We start from the raw sequence: 14,689 nt of genomic DNA, 5'->3' as shown, positions 1-14,689 counted from the left end.
AATGTGTCGAGTTATGTCTCAACCCTCCTCTCTTGGCCGATGCTCTTTTGTCCTTGAATAGCCTTCCCCACCTGGCTCCCCAGACAGCGTCGACTCATCTTTCCACGCTCAGCAGGGCATCACCTTCTCCGCCAAGTCTTTCCTGACCTCTCTCACGCCCCAGGTGGATGCGCTGCCTTTCTCCTTTGTGACTGTTTTTAAACTGAGCCCCACACAGGCTGCCGTCCCACTCCATAGAGCAATTCGCTGTCTTTATTTCTTTACTTGTCTAGCCCCCGGTAAAAGCGGCTTCCCAACAGAAAGTATATTATTGCATCTTGGTGTCCCCAGAACCTCTCGTGATGTTTTCATTAACTCACAATACAGATTGATGAAGCCCCTTCTAAATTCCCTGCATTTAGCAGGCACTGGGAATTGGAGCAGAGACAGTATTTGTTTGCCAGCCTCCCCTTCTTCCATGGGGGTAGGTTTCATACGGCGTTCCGAGGTCACCCGACGCGAGGGTACATTTGTTGGCCTCCCTTGCAGTTCTGTGGCCATGGGAAAACGTTCCAGCTGTGGGATGTGAACAGCAGCAATGAGTTCACTTTCTTGGCTTGATCCCCTTTCCTTGCTTGAGTGTAGACAGAACAGCGGCCGCTGGAGCAGCCATCCTGGATCCCAAGAGGGAAGCTACATGTGTTGAGGGTGGCAGAACAGGTGGGTTCGAAGGCTGGTTTCTAATTTCCCTTCGCCATCAGGCCCTCACGCCGTCTCTGAACTGACTCTAAACTTGCCTATGAAAGATAAATTAATGGTGGCCCGTTCAAGCCACCACTTTGGGGGCCTGTCTTGGTCCATTTGGGCTGCCACAAAAAGCATCCTATAGTCTGAGGGATTGTTTGTAAACAACAGACATTTATTTCTTACAGTTCTGGAGACTGGGGAGTTGGAGACAAGGCATCAGCTGATTCTGAGTCGGGTGAGGTTCTGCTTCCGGGTTCTTAGACGGTGCCTTCTCGCTGTGTCATCACGTGGAGGGGAGGAAAGGGGGCAGGGGAACTCCCTGGGGTCTCTTTCATAAAGGCTCTAATCCCATTCTTAAGGGCGCCACTCTCACGACGCAATCACCTCCCCAAGGCCCTACCCCTAATGCCATCACGCTGGGGGAATCGATTTCCACATATGAATTTGGCGGGAACACAGATGTCCCGTTTCTAGCAGGACTCTCTTCTTCCAGATGCCTTCCCTCTCCCTGGCTCATGGTTGTCTAAAGCACCTTGGATCTCTTGACTGAGCTCGCTAAACAGAAACTCTGAGCATGTGGCTTAATAAATGAACCAGCGAGTGAACAAACCAATCGCTCAAAGTCTAAGCAGAACCAGCTAGAAAACGCACCAAGAAATAATTCAGTCATTTGTCACAGCAGGCAGATGGCCTCAAATGCTATAAGTCTTAAGTTATTTGGAGCCTGCACTTCAGACAGTGGGCTTAAGCCCTCCAGCTTCCCTCCTCCACCTGCCTTCTCTCCGCACACTCTGCACACGAGGACGCTGTGATCCTTTAAGTCCCTTCCACGTTCTGCCCCGAATCGGTTCCCTCCTAGCCTGTCCCCAAGCCGTCGCTCTAATCCGGATCCTCATTACCTCTTCCCTTAACCATGGCAGTAGTTACCGAGCTGGCCTCCCTCCCGCCCTTCCTTCCCCAGAGCTGTTGCCATGGCAATCTTCCTCTGGCGCAGCGCTGATCAAAACCCTCCAGGGCTCCCCATTGCCTTCAGGTAAAAGGCCAACCTCCTTAAATTAGCTCTGTGTCCCCTCCAGTCCTGCTTTGTCTCCCACTCATCTGTCTCATGCATCCCGTTCACTATCCCACGACACTCCTGCCATATCCTCTCTCAGTGCCTTTTTCCAAGTTCATCCCCGTCCCTGGAATCGCTTCTTCATCCAGCCTCATTCCTCTCTCTGCCTGTTAAAATCCTACCCTTGGAGTTCCTGTCGTGGCTCTGTGGTTAGTGAATCCGACTAGGAACCATGAGGTTGTGGGTTCGATCCCTGGCCTCGCTTAGTAGGTTAAGGATCCGGCGCTGCTGTGAGCTGTGGTGTAGGTCACAGATGTGGCTCGGATCTGGTGTGGCTGTGGCTCTGGTGTAGGCCGGTGGCTGCAGCTCTGATTGGACTCCTAGCCTGGGAACCTCTGTATGCCACGGGTGCGGCCCTAAAAAGACAAAAAAAAAAAAAAAAAAATCCTACCCTTCTTTCAAAGTCCAGCAAACTCTTTTCCCTTATGAATCCTTTTTATGTTTGAGAGTCAAAAGGATGCCACCATCTCCGGGGACATCCTCAGCCTTCCGTCTTCCTGATGCAGCACTGACTGCACTTGGATTAGGCGGGGCTGCAGGGTGGGCAGGGTGGAAAGACAGCACTCGTACTAATGTTGACAACCATAATAGTAATGACCACAAAAATGATCTTGTCTGAACATTTTCCAAGGGTTTGCCACTGGCCAAACATTTCCCCATGCGCTTTAAATACTTTAGCGCATCCACAGCGGGCAACAGTCCTGGGGGGGCGGGGGTTAGGTACCATTTTCTCCTCTTTAGAGATGAGGAAGTCATGGGTAAAGAGAAGTTAAGTCACCTGCCCAGGGCCACATTGGAATTTTGAAACTTGACCATTTCCTAGACACATAAACTTCTGCAAGTCATTTCATCCCTTTGAGCCTCAGCGGCCCTCGTCTCTCCATTGCTGTGTGGAGGCAATAGTAGGACTGGGAAGCGTCCAGGCCAGTTCCAGGTACTCAGAAGGTACTCAACTCATGGTATCCTCTTGTCTGCAAGGTCATATCTTATACGTCTTTCATCCATGGCTTGTCATATATTTCCCAGTACACGGCAGGTGCCTGCAAAACACTGGTTTATGCTGCAGCTGAGGTTTTGCCTTCGATGCCAAAGTCCTGGTTCTAATCCGCCCGATAGCTCTCAATACGAGACAGAGGAGCAGAGAGGCTGCCCACCAGTGCACCTTCCTTTCCTATTATATCAATAACAACAGCAAATTTGAACCCACACAGGCAGTCAGGGGCCTCTCTCGGGGCTGGATAAGACCTCATAACCCAGTTCAGACCCGCAGTGTGAGAGCAGAGGAGATGGAGCCAAAGGGCCTCTCTTTCCCTTTGCCCCCTTCCTGCTGGGAAGAGGATGGGCTGGGGAGTTTTCAGGGACCACGCAGACGGGTCCACACCATATGGAAAGCGGAGTGAGAAGGTCGAAGGGACCTGATCCCTGACCGCTTCCATTAAGAGCAGCCCATGAGAGGAGTTCCCTTGTGGCTCATCAAGTTAAGGATCACCATTGTCACTGCCATGGCGTGGGTGCCATGGCTCTGATTACTGTGGTGGCTCAGGTTTGATCCCTGGCACCGGATATTCTGCACGCCATGGGTGTGGCCAGAAAAAGACTAACACATGAGAAAAATTCAATTCTGCCTTGTTTAGGCCACAGTATTTGAACTTCTGTTAGAGCCATCAAACCTATACCGTAACTGGGATTGCTGTGTGAACCCAGGTGAGCGTGACTGGGTGGTTGGCTAGCTGAGTGGCCTTGGGGAAGGTCCATAAGCCCCCTTCCCGCATCTGGAAGATGAGATGACAGTGGCATCTCTGCTGTCAAGCTGTTGAGAGAATAAACGAGGTCATGCATGTAAGTTGCTTATCACAATGCCTGGCACACACTAAAAGCTCAATACATTTTGGTGATTATTGTTATTACAAGTCAGTTAAAATTGCAGCCTTTCAGATACCTACCCCTATGTCTGGCTGGGGCGCTGCTTCTGCTCCTGAAATAGATGGTGCAATGATCTCACCCTTCCGTGTTGGTAGAATTTCCTGCACTCCTATGCTGCTCTCCAGCCCCTCCCACTGACGTCATCCTGGACGTCCCTCCCTTTGCCTTGTGCAGAGCATGGAATGGCTCATCTGGGTCCCAGCAGGAAAGCAGAGAGGAAAGTCATACCACTGTCACTGTAACACCGTTCCGAGATGGCTGGTGGGTCTGCAGGTGTACACTTGGCACCTCCTGTACTCTGGAACCCTCACAGGTAACCATGCATCTCCCTGCACCCCCATTCTTCCCACTGAGGTCCATGCTCTTGATACAATTGCACAGATGTTAAAACTGAGGATGAGACAGATGACATGATTGGCCCAAGGTCACACAGCCAGACGGTGAAGGACCGGCACAGTGAAGGATGCTGAGCATTCTCCAGTTCTGATTAGACCCGCTTGCCATCTGAGGAGGAGAGAACACCAGCATGCAAAATTGATTTGTTTGGGCTTTGGGGTTAACTCTCTTCTGAATAATACTTCCGCCCTTTGCCCTGTGACTCCAAGTTATTCCTCCTTGGTCACTCGGTCACCCTCTCTCCCCACCCCTGGGTTCCATTTAACTCTCGAGTTATATTTAGGTTTAAATGAAAGAGAATCCAAATTTTAGGGGTGGATATTTTCTTAAATAAATAGAAATGGAATGTGGTGTGAATTACACGTCTGTGCTCAGGGCCTCTTAGGGACCTTGCTGGAGGCCTGTGGTTTGTAAGCCCTTGTTCTGGGGCTCAGGGGGAGGGTGACAGGCTCGCAGCAGGTGAGAATAAGACACCAGGTCTCAGAGAGGTCACACAGGCAGGGCGCTTTGCTCCGAGCCCTCACTGCTACCCTAAAAGTTTAATTATGATCTGTTTTATACTTTGGGATTTTGCTTAGAGCCTTATCTTGTGTCATATGATATCATTTATGTGTGGAATCTTTAAAAAATGATATGCGAACTTATTTATAAAACAGAAATAGACTCACAGACATAGAAAACAAACTTATGGTTACCAAAGGGGAAAGGGGGGAGGGATAAATTAGCAATTTGAAATTAGCAGATACACAATACTCTATACGAGAGATAAACAAGAACCTACTATATAATACAGGGAACTATATTCCATAACTTGTAATAACTTGTAATGGAAAAGAATCTGAAAAAGAATATATACATATATATACAATAGAATCACCTTGCTGTATACCTGAAACATTATAAATCAACTATACTTCAATTAAAAAACCAAAACAATAAATAACATTTAAAAATAAAACTTTTTAAATTAAAAATTAAAAAAAAAGACTTTAGGAGTTCCCATTGTAGCTCAGCGAGTTAGGAACATGACAAGCATCCACGAGGATGTGGGTTTGATCCCTGGTTTCACTCAGTGGGTTAAGGATCCAGTGTTGCTGCACACAGCAGCATACATCAGCGACATGGCTTGGATCCTGTGCTACTATGGCTGTGGTATAGGCGGACAGCTGCAGCTCTGATTCAAACCCTAGCCTGGGAATTTTCCTGTGCTGCAGCTGCAGCCCTAAAAAGAAACAAAAAAGACTTTACCTTGCAAAAAACATCTTCTGCTAGCAAAAATAAGAACCAAAAATGTGCCAAAACCACTAGAATATTAGAAAAATTACTGATAGGGTGAAGGACAACACTCGGGTCCAACCCTTGATTCTCTCTCGTGACTTCTTGGGCAAGTTTCCATACTTCTCTTCCTCACCTCTTTCCTTACCTGTCCTCAAACCTTGTTGTCCCCATTTGCAACATGGAGAGACCAAGTCTCACTTCGAAGGATTGTTTTGCAAATTAGATATGGGTAGTTGTTGTCATTACTTCACATTCAGAAATCTGTGTGCTCACCTGTGTTTTCATCTTCTCTCCTTACAGTTGAAATTCTGGAGAAGGTAAAACCACACAGCAACTCAGAGATTCACAGTGAAGCTTCATTTAAGTCAGCACTTTTCAGACGATGCCCTTAGTAGCACAGTGCCAGTTAACAATGCAGGTTTCTGAGCTCACCCCAGAACTACTAAATCAAAAACTTCTGGGGATGAGCAGAGACTTCTGAATCCACATTTAAACTGAAAAGCCCAGTTAATCTCATGTACATGAAAGTAGAAAAATTCCAGCTAAAAACTGACGCATGGCTCAAATGAAAAACACTGACACCGCCAAGTGTTGACAAGGAAGCAGAGCATCTGGAATTATCAGAGACACCTGGGAAGCGGGATGGGGGGAGTTGAAAATAGAACAATGACTTTGGAAAACTGTCCAGCAGTGTCTGCTGAAGCTAAATGTGTAATTTTTCTGTGAACCGGCAATGCCACTCCAAGGTATTTACTCGAGAAGTGAGGCCTGTGTCCCCAAGAAGACATGCACCAAAAAATGTCCATGGTAGCTTTGTTCCCAATAACTTGAAACCATGAATAACTCAAATGCTCATCAACAAGCAAATGGAGAAGTAAAGTGAAGTACATTCAGATTGTCAGGAAAGATTTTCTAAGACTTGGAAAAGAGCCGAAGAGATTCCTGGGTATCCTTCTAGCTCAGGGCGGGGTGTGGTCCAGAGATTTTCCAAGTGCACGGGGTGTGCACCTTTCTTTCTATTGACTCTGTGACTTTACAACTCTGGCAGGATATGAGTTAGGTTATGGAAAACCGATAACAAGGCAGATGCTTCTTGTTCATAGCAATTAAAACAATTCCTGTTCACAGCAGTGCCAACAAATCCTATCTGCTAGAGAATCTAAGTCTCCAGAAGTCAAGGTCTCATTGGAACCTGTTTTTTATGTTTTACTGATTCACTCATTAATTAATAAGTGGAGCAGAATCATTGATACATGGCAAATACACATTTGCATATGTGTCAAGTTTTTAACTTTGGAAAATGATCATTTAAATGTGTAGTTGGCAACTATACAGTAATGTAAAAGAACAAACTATGGATATTACACTAAAACGTAGCTGAATCTCACAGATCTTATGTGGGCTGAAAGAACCAAATGCAAAAGAGCACCGTCAGTGCAATACCATTGGTACAGAAAACACAGATGAGCAAAACGAAAGGTTGGTTTTAGAGGTCAGCCTAGCACTGACCTCTGGTGGGTGGTGTAAGGGCAGGGAGGAACCGAAGGGACTCTTCGAGGTGATGAAAATGCATTGTCTTAATCGTGGCAGTGTTTACTCAAGGTATCCGTCTATAAAAATCAAGATGTATGTTAAAGATTAGCTCACTTCTCCTTCCTTCCTTCCTTCCTTCCTTCCTTCCTTCCTTCCTTCCTTCCTTCCTCTCTCTCTCTCTCTCTCTCTCTCTTTCTTTCTTCCCTCTTTCTTTTTAGAGCTGCACATCTAGCATATGAAATTTCCTAGGCCTGGGTTGAATTGCAGCTGCAGCTACAGCCACAGCAACGCTGGATCTGAGCCTCATCTGACCACCTAGGCTGCAGCTTATGGCAACACCAGATCCTTCAGCCACGGAATGAGGCCAGGGATCAAATCCGCATCCTCATAGAGACAACTTTGGGTCCTTCACCCACTGAGCTGCAGTGAAAACTGTTCATTTTTCTGTATGAAAGTGATACCTCAATTTTTTAAAAATACCAACTATTGAAAAAAAATTAAAGGGTAATTCTTTATTCTCTCAGCCATGGCATTGGCCTGAAACACTGTGTTAAGTAACCTGCCCCCATTCCCGCCCAGAAGCTGCTTCCCCTGGGAGGCAAGAGAGACAGAGCCCCTGTGGCCCACTGGCTGCTTAAAAGCATCTCCCTGACCCAAGCCTCCTTGGAGATGCGGCCAGTAACACACTTTGTCACTCTAACAGCTTCAGAAAAATGGCTGAGGCAGGAACAACCCCAGGTCCAGACAGCTGGGAGCAGATAGACGCTACTTATTTTCAATCTCAGCAAAATGTATTTTAAGGAAGCCCTACAGAGCTTTTCAAGGAAAGTCTGTCAAGAATTATCGCAAGCATCCAGCTCTGAAGTGGCCTGATCAGCAACATCTTTTACACAAAATCTAATCAAAACAAAATTTTTGCCTAGAAAGAACATTTCAGCGAAGTCCTAAGAGGCCGTCTCATTTGCAGGCTTCCGTTGTCCTTGACTCCCCCAGGTCACCCCGCCAAGGGGTCGTCCAGCCTTTCTTGCTGATGAGGGACCTCCTAGCCTCTTGGTATTTATTACTCGAACTTGCTGAGACTCACTCAGCTTCATTCCATTTAATCTCAAAACAGCCCGGTGCAGTAGGTACTGTTACTACCACCCATCCCAGAAGCGTATTTAAAGAATAACCCATTTGCCCCAAGGCTCCCAGGGATGAGGGGTAGAGTCAAGGTTCAAGCCCAGCTCAGGACTCCTCTGCTGGATTCCCCTCCCCGGGCAAAGCCAATTCCACCCTTGGACCAGCCTGGTATTTGGAAAATGTGGTCTTTATGATAGTCTGCCTCTTAATGTTCTCACCTCCACAACCTCTACCAAGTTGGTCTGCCTCTACTCTTTGGAGCCACACAGAACCATCCGCTCCTCTCTGACATGTGAGACTCCTTCTGAGCCTCTGTCAGAGAGGAAAATAGTTCCCTTCCCCACACAGAGAGCTTGGGACCTGATGGGAGCCAAGCACCTGGATTTGCCAGAGACTGCGGGGATTCCTGGGAGGCAGGATTCTCAGTGCTCAAACCAGGAGAAGCAGGTGCATTGGTGCAAACACCCCACTTCTCAGGACAGCTAAAAGTACTCTCTGATACAGAGATGGGGGGGTTAATTAAAAAAAAATTTTTTTTTTAGTTTTTTTCTTTTTAGAGCCACGCCTGCAGCATATGGAAGTTCCTGGGCTGGGATGGAATCAGAGCTGCACCTGTCTGCCTATGCCACAGCCACAGCCACACCGGATCCTGAGTGAGGCCAGGGATCAAACCCACATCCTCATGGATATGTCAAGTTCTTAACCCATTGAGCCACAACGGGAGCTCCGAGTTTTTGTTTTTGTTTTTTATTTTTTTATTTTTTTATTTTTTTTGTCTTTTTTTGCTACTTCTTTGGGCCGCTCCCACGGCATATGGAGGTTCCCAGGCTAGGGGTCGAATCGGAGCTGTAGCCACTGGCCTATGCCAGAGCCACAGCAACGCGGGATCCGAGTCGCATCTGCAACCTACAGCACAGCTCACAGCAACGCCGGATCGTCAACCCACTGAGCAAGGGCAGGGACCAAACCCGCAACCTCATGGTTCCTAGTCGGATTCGTTAACCACTGCGCCACGACGGGAACTCCTGTTTTTGTTTTTTAAAGGCGTGTTCTACATGACCACCGTATCAGCCAAAGCTCTTGTTGCAAGTACGAAAACTGCACCTCAACTGTCTTGAGCTAAGGGGATTTAGGGGTTCATGGAGCTGCCGGGCTCAGAGTTTCAGTCCGGCAGCCTGCGGGGCTCACAGGGCTGACAAGCCTCAGCCCCTCTTCCCCGCTCGGCTCAGCGGCTTCCAGGTTACTTCGCTCTCAGCTGAGCCAGGCTCTCAGCCCCCAGCCAGGTGACCCCAGCAGAGATCCTCCCCACCCCCCCAATGCACCAAGTCCCAATAAAGCCAGAAGGATGGATCCAGTTGGACTGACCTCGCTCACATTCCTGCAACCCAGGGAGAGACCCTATGGGTGGAACAGACTTGACCTCAGGAGCCCCTGAGACCCAGGGAGGCGGAGGGGACCGGGGCACCGAAAGCCTTTGAGCCGACAGTGGAGGAGAGCTGTCGCCTAAAAGGGAATCCTGGTGCTGTTGCTGCAAAGAGGGAGAGTGGCTGCTGGTCAGCAGAGGACTCTGACCGTGGCCCTCTGCTCCCGGGGTCTTTCAGAGCCCGCCAACGTCATGTCCCTTCACGGCGTGTCCCCGGCCCGCTGCTCCAGTCCCACCTTCCCGCTCACATTCCTGCCCAACTCCAAGCCTGGGGTACCATGTCTCCCCTTCTCTCGTGGGTTCCACCACCCCTCCAGGTCTCCTGGAGAAACTGTCCGGATTTTCAAAGGCCACTCCCTCTAAGAGATGTGTGTCCCCGACCCCGAGGCTCAGCTGACAACAGAACTCTCTGGAGCTCCCTCTCCTTGGACACACCTCACTGAGGGCAGCGGTGGCTCAAACCAGCCCCCTGACGACTCATCTGTCTCCCCATCAGACTCTGAGTCTCTGAATAGCAGGGTCTGGGGCCTATCTGTCTTTCTCTCCCTCTCCTCTCCTCCGCCTTCACAGCACACCCAGCACTCGCTGCGTCAAGAAAGATTGTCGATTTGATTATTTGTTGCCACCCCGTATACACCTTTCCTTTTTTCTCAGCTATCACACCTTGGTTCTACTCAGTGTAACCATGAACCCTGCTAAAGAGCATCCCTGCCTTTCCCAGCATCCTCGGGGGCTGGTGGGGTCCTTCTTCCATGCTTCTGGTGACACGGGTCCTTCTCCCTACCCTGGCAGGCCTGGGGCTGGGGACAGCGTCCTACTGTCACCAGCACTTGACTGCTTTCACATCACTCAATGACACCCCCCGATCCTGTAATTGGACCCTTGATTAAATTCTCTTCAAAATCCCAGCTGAGTGCCTTCTGTTGCCGACTGGGACGCTGTGTCTAAGTTTTCTTTGTTCATCTCCTGCTGTTGTTTTTATAAGTTTTTGTTTGAGCTTTTAAATCTTAAATTCATGTTCTCATTAAGTCCCTCTGTGGCACGAACCACCGGGGACACGTTCCCTTCCCTTTCGTGAGTTACGTTTCCTCCTGGGTTGGGATCTGCGCCCGACTGTGTTCATGCCGTGTTCACTTCACGAGTGTCTTTTTTCCTCCGGCTCCGTATCTGCTTAGTCATTGTGTCATTTCTTTCCATCTGGCCCCTGCATAGGTCGCTCGGGGCAGATGTTTCCATTTGCTTCGGCCCTTGGTGGCTGGTTTATTGACCCTTTTCTCACCGTGTCTGAATCCGGTTACTCTTCCCTGGGAGGTACACTGTAGGTGAGGAATGGGGCTGGGTGCTCTCGCCCTGTTTCCAGACGTGAGCTGTTTCCAGGGCTGCCAGCGTTCCTTGGCCACACGGCTCCAATTGCTGCCTTCCAGGCATCTTATCTTCCCCTTCTCCCAAGTCCAGTCTCCCTCTGCCTCCCTCTTACAGGGACCCTGTCATTACACTGAGTCCCACCCCCACCCCCCATCCAGGGTTATCTCCCTGTATCAAGGTGCTCAACCCAATCCCATTGGCACAGAAGGTGACATCCACCTGCTCCAAGGCTTAGGCCATGGTCATCTTTAGAAACAGTATTCTGGGGAGTTCCCGTCGTGGCGCAGTGGTTAACGAATCCGACTAGGAACCATGAGGTTGCGGGTTTGATCCCCGGCCTTGCTCAGTGGGTTAAGGATCTGGCGTTGCCGTGAGCTGTGGTGTAGGTCGCAGACGTGGCTCGGATCTGGCGTGGCTGTGGCTGTGGTGTAGGCCGGCAGCTATATAGCTCTGATTAGACCCCTAGCCTGGGAACCTCCATATGCCACGGGAGCGGCCCAAGAAATGGCAAAAAGACAAAAAAAAAAGAAAAATAGAAAGAGTATGCTGCCTCCGAGGCCCACTTTAACCGATGGTAGGAGGTTAATCAGATCAGGAAGAGGCTGGGAGAGGCCCATGGACATTTCAAGGTTTTGATGAGCCAGAGGAGCCTGACTTCTTAGAGGCCCCTACTAAGGTCAAGAGCGTGTCTTATTCCCCTCTGGTAACACACTGAGTGACACAGGACCAAGCCCAGGGTATATATTTTAGGGTGGGAGTGGGGTTTGCCAAACAAAGTAATAAGTAAATCAAAGAATTAATGAACAAGGAGTTCCCGTCGTGGCGCAGTGGGTAATGAATCCGACTAGGAACCATGAGGTTGCAGGTTCAATCCCTGGCCTCGCTCAGTGGGTTAAGGATCCAGCGTTGCTGTGAGCTGTGGTGTAGGTCGCAAACACGGCTTGGATCCCCAGTTGCTGTGGCTCTGATGTAGGCCCGTGTCTATAGTTCCAATTAGACCCCTAGCCTGGGAACCTCCATATGCCACAGGAGCAGCCCTAGAAAAGGCAAAAAGAAAAAAAAAAGAAAAAAAAAAAGAATTAATGAACAAGTGAAAGAATGGCTGAATATGCAGTTCCCATAGTGGCTCAGCAGAAGCAAATCTGACTAACATCCATGAGGATGCAGTTTTGATCCCTGGACTCGCTCAGTGGGTTAAGGACCCGATGTCGCCAGGCACTGTGGTGTTGCCATGACCTATGGTGTAGCTCATAGACACAGATTGGATCTGGCGTTGCTGTGGCTGTGGCGTAGGCCGGCCCCTAGCCTGATTCCATCCCTAGCCCAGGAACCTCCATATACCTCATTGCAGCCCTAAAGACAAAAAAACAAAAAAAGAAAAAAATACAAAAAAACAAACCTAGCTCCCTCAATGGATGAGACCCTTTACTCCAGGGCAACGCTGGGGGGCCACGGGCTACCCTGGCCCCACAGTTCAGGGCCACAAAGGGACAGCGCACCACACCTGACGTATACGCTGGGTCAGATAAAGTGCATTCTACCTGCATCAAGGCTTGTCCCCATTTGGGAACAGTGTTCCTATTCCATAAGGATTTGAAGAGGTGACTCAGCAGGACACGGCGGGGGTGGCAGGGGGTGGGGGGCAGTCAGCCCTGCCTCCGAGGGACCCGAAACACCTTCTTTCTTCCTTCTCTGGACTTGACCGCCCTCCACTTTACCCACCAATCTCAGAGTTACTTCGGCTCGGACAGTCTGGGGCTGCCAGAAGGAAAACTAGTGTCTGCTCAGGACAAATGGTCAGGGCAAGGGCAGGTTGGCAGGGGTCTCTAAGAGCCTTCGATGACAATGACGAGGGCTCTCACTCCTTCCAGAGAAGGAGCACGCTGTGTCCCTGCATGTGGGGAGAGCGCCCCTCTGGCTGGTGCGATCGGCTCTCAGCCCTGAGCAGCTCTTAGACTTTGCAGAAAAATCATCATCGGATGATTTCCGAGACAAACTCCCATTGCAGATGGGTTCTGATGGGCTGGCAGTATCTTTTTTTTTTTTTTAACTGATTTTATTAAAGTTCAGTTGATGAACGTTGTTGTGTAATTTCTGCGGCACAGCAGTGTGGTTCGGTTTTACATATAGACACACACACACAAATATTCTTTTTCATATTCTTCTTCATCATGGTTTATCACAAGGTATTGAAGAGAGTTCCCTGGGCTATATACCCTAGGACCTTGTTATTTACCCATCCTATAGGTAGTAATTTGCACCTGCTGATCCCAAACCCCCAGCCCATCCTCCCCGCCCCCTTGGCAACCACAAGGCTGGTCTCTGACCATGAGTCTGTTTCTGCTTGGTAGACAGGTTCATCTGTGCCATACGTTAGATTGCACATATAAGTGAGGTCATAGCGTCTTTGTCTTTCTCTTTGGGACATATTTCACTTATCATGACCACCTCCAGGGGGATCCTTGTCCGGCAGTGTATCTGAAAAGACACTCCGAGGCTTGGGACAGGGCTGCTCTCCCTGCCCTGTCACAGACCCACTTCCTCCTTTGTTCTTGTAAGTTTGTGCTTAGGAATCAGACCCCAGATGTGCATTCCAGAACGCTGGTCCAAGGCTCCATTTCTTCTCCTCCGTCCCTGCCCGAGGCGGGCCGAGGGGCCGGCTGTCATTTGCAGGCTGCCTTTTCACAGAAGCCTGGGCCAAACAAAGGCCTTGAACCTCCCTGCCCGGCGGGGCTCGGCTCCGCCGCCAGGCCCCCGGAGGACCTGGAGGCCGGCGGGAGCGGGATTCTCTCCTATGCATTATTCACACCAGAGCTTCCCTTTCTATTTTTAATGTTCAGTGTGTAGCGCGGGTCCCTCCGCCGGCTATTTTTAGCAACACTGCTGCCAGCTGACGCCAGAGACAAAGGCGCGGAGGCACCTTGAGAATGACAAATGGCGATTCCAAAGATGAAAATAGAAGGGCTATTTTTCTTCCTGGAAAGAAAGAGAAGACAGCGTCTCCAGTTGCAAAGTTGCTGGGGCTTGAATTGAATTTATAATTTGGGACATAGAGCCTGCCACACACAGCGAGGATTTCCTTCTTTCTCATCCTTTGTCCCAGATGAAATACACCCTCCTTGGTGGAGCTTATATCCTCTCTGCTTCCCGTGAGCCCCCCTCTATCTAGATATTGCACCTCCATTATTATTATTATTGTTATTATTATTTTGCTTTTTTAGGGCCGCACCTGCGGCATATAGAAGTTCCCAGGCTAGGGGATGCATCGGCGCTACAGCTCCCAGCCTGCACCACGCCAGGTCCTTAACCCACTGAGTGAGGGCAGGGATGGAACCTGCATCCTCACGGATACTAGTCGGGCTCCTTACCGCTGAGCCACCACGGGCTACATCACCATTATCGCCATAATAATAAATGCGTTATCCTCATACAGTATAGTGGGGTTTTTTGGCCATGCCAGCAGCATGTGGAAGTTCTCCAGCCAGGGATTGAACCTGTGCCACGATGGCCATCTAAGCTGCTGCAGTGACAATGTCAGATCTTTAACTTTCTGTGCCACAAGAGAACGCCTTCATTTTTTTTCAATAACAATAAACACACTATCTTCATAAGGTCTTGTAAATGTTTGCTTCCCTCCAGGCTAAGGAGCTTCTGGAGGGCTATGACTTTATGTTTGACCTCTGCCATCCAGTACTAAGAAAGAAAAAGAAGCAGCCTCTGCCCTCCAGAAGCGGGTTGGTCACTCCCCGTGAGGCTGTTTCACTCTCTTGCTAGGCACGAACCGTCTCATGAGGCATCAACATCAGACA

The 14,689-nt window shown here is 49.3% G+C and overlaps 1 protein-coding gene across 2 annotated transcripts in view; it reads left to right on the top strand.

Moving 5' to 3' along the window:
* The window catches only part of LOC146403661 (uncharacterized), a 28,142-nt gene extending 15,868 nt beyond the window's left edge, over nucleotides 1–12,274 (top strand). Inside the window, exons 3-5 of one of the 2 annotated variants that reach the window (XR_014843336.1) lie at nucleotides 5,738–7,963; nucleotides 10,995–11,266; nucleotides 12,174–12,274. Coding sequence is in view for 1 of the 2 variants with exons in the window: in XM_085021636.1 (XP_084877762.1) it covers nucleotides 5,738–5,741 (4 nt within the window). In the remaining variant the exon portion in view is untranslated. Of the gene's footprint in view, nucleotides 1–5,737; nucleotides 7,964–10,994; nucleotides 11,267–12,173 lie in introns of those variants that run through there. The other variant, XM_085021636.1, reaches the window with a different exon arrangement.
* Nucleotides 12,275–14,689: the final 2,415 nt, after the last annotated feature.

The sequence above is a fragment of the Sus scrofa genome, chromosome 4, assembly GCF_054392235.1.
Source record: "Sus scrofa isolate SSC_HxYL_T2T_F1_AM1 chromosome 4, Sscrofa_HxYL_maternal_Yorkshire_Landrace_v2.0, whole genome shotgun sequence".
Classification (NCBI taxonomy): Eukaryota; Metazoa; Chordata; class Mammalia; order Artiodactyla; family Suidae; genus Sus; species Sus scrofa.
Note: the sequence above shows the minus strand (reverse complement) of the source record. Positions and strands in the feature narration are given on the sequence as shown.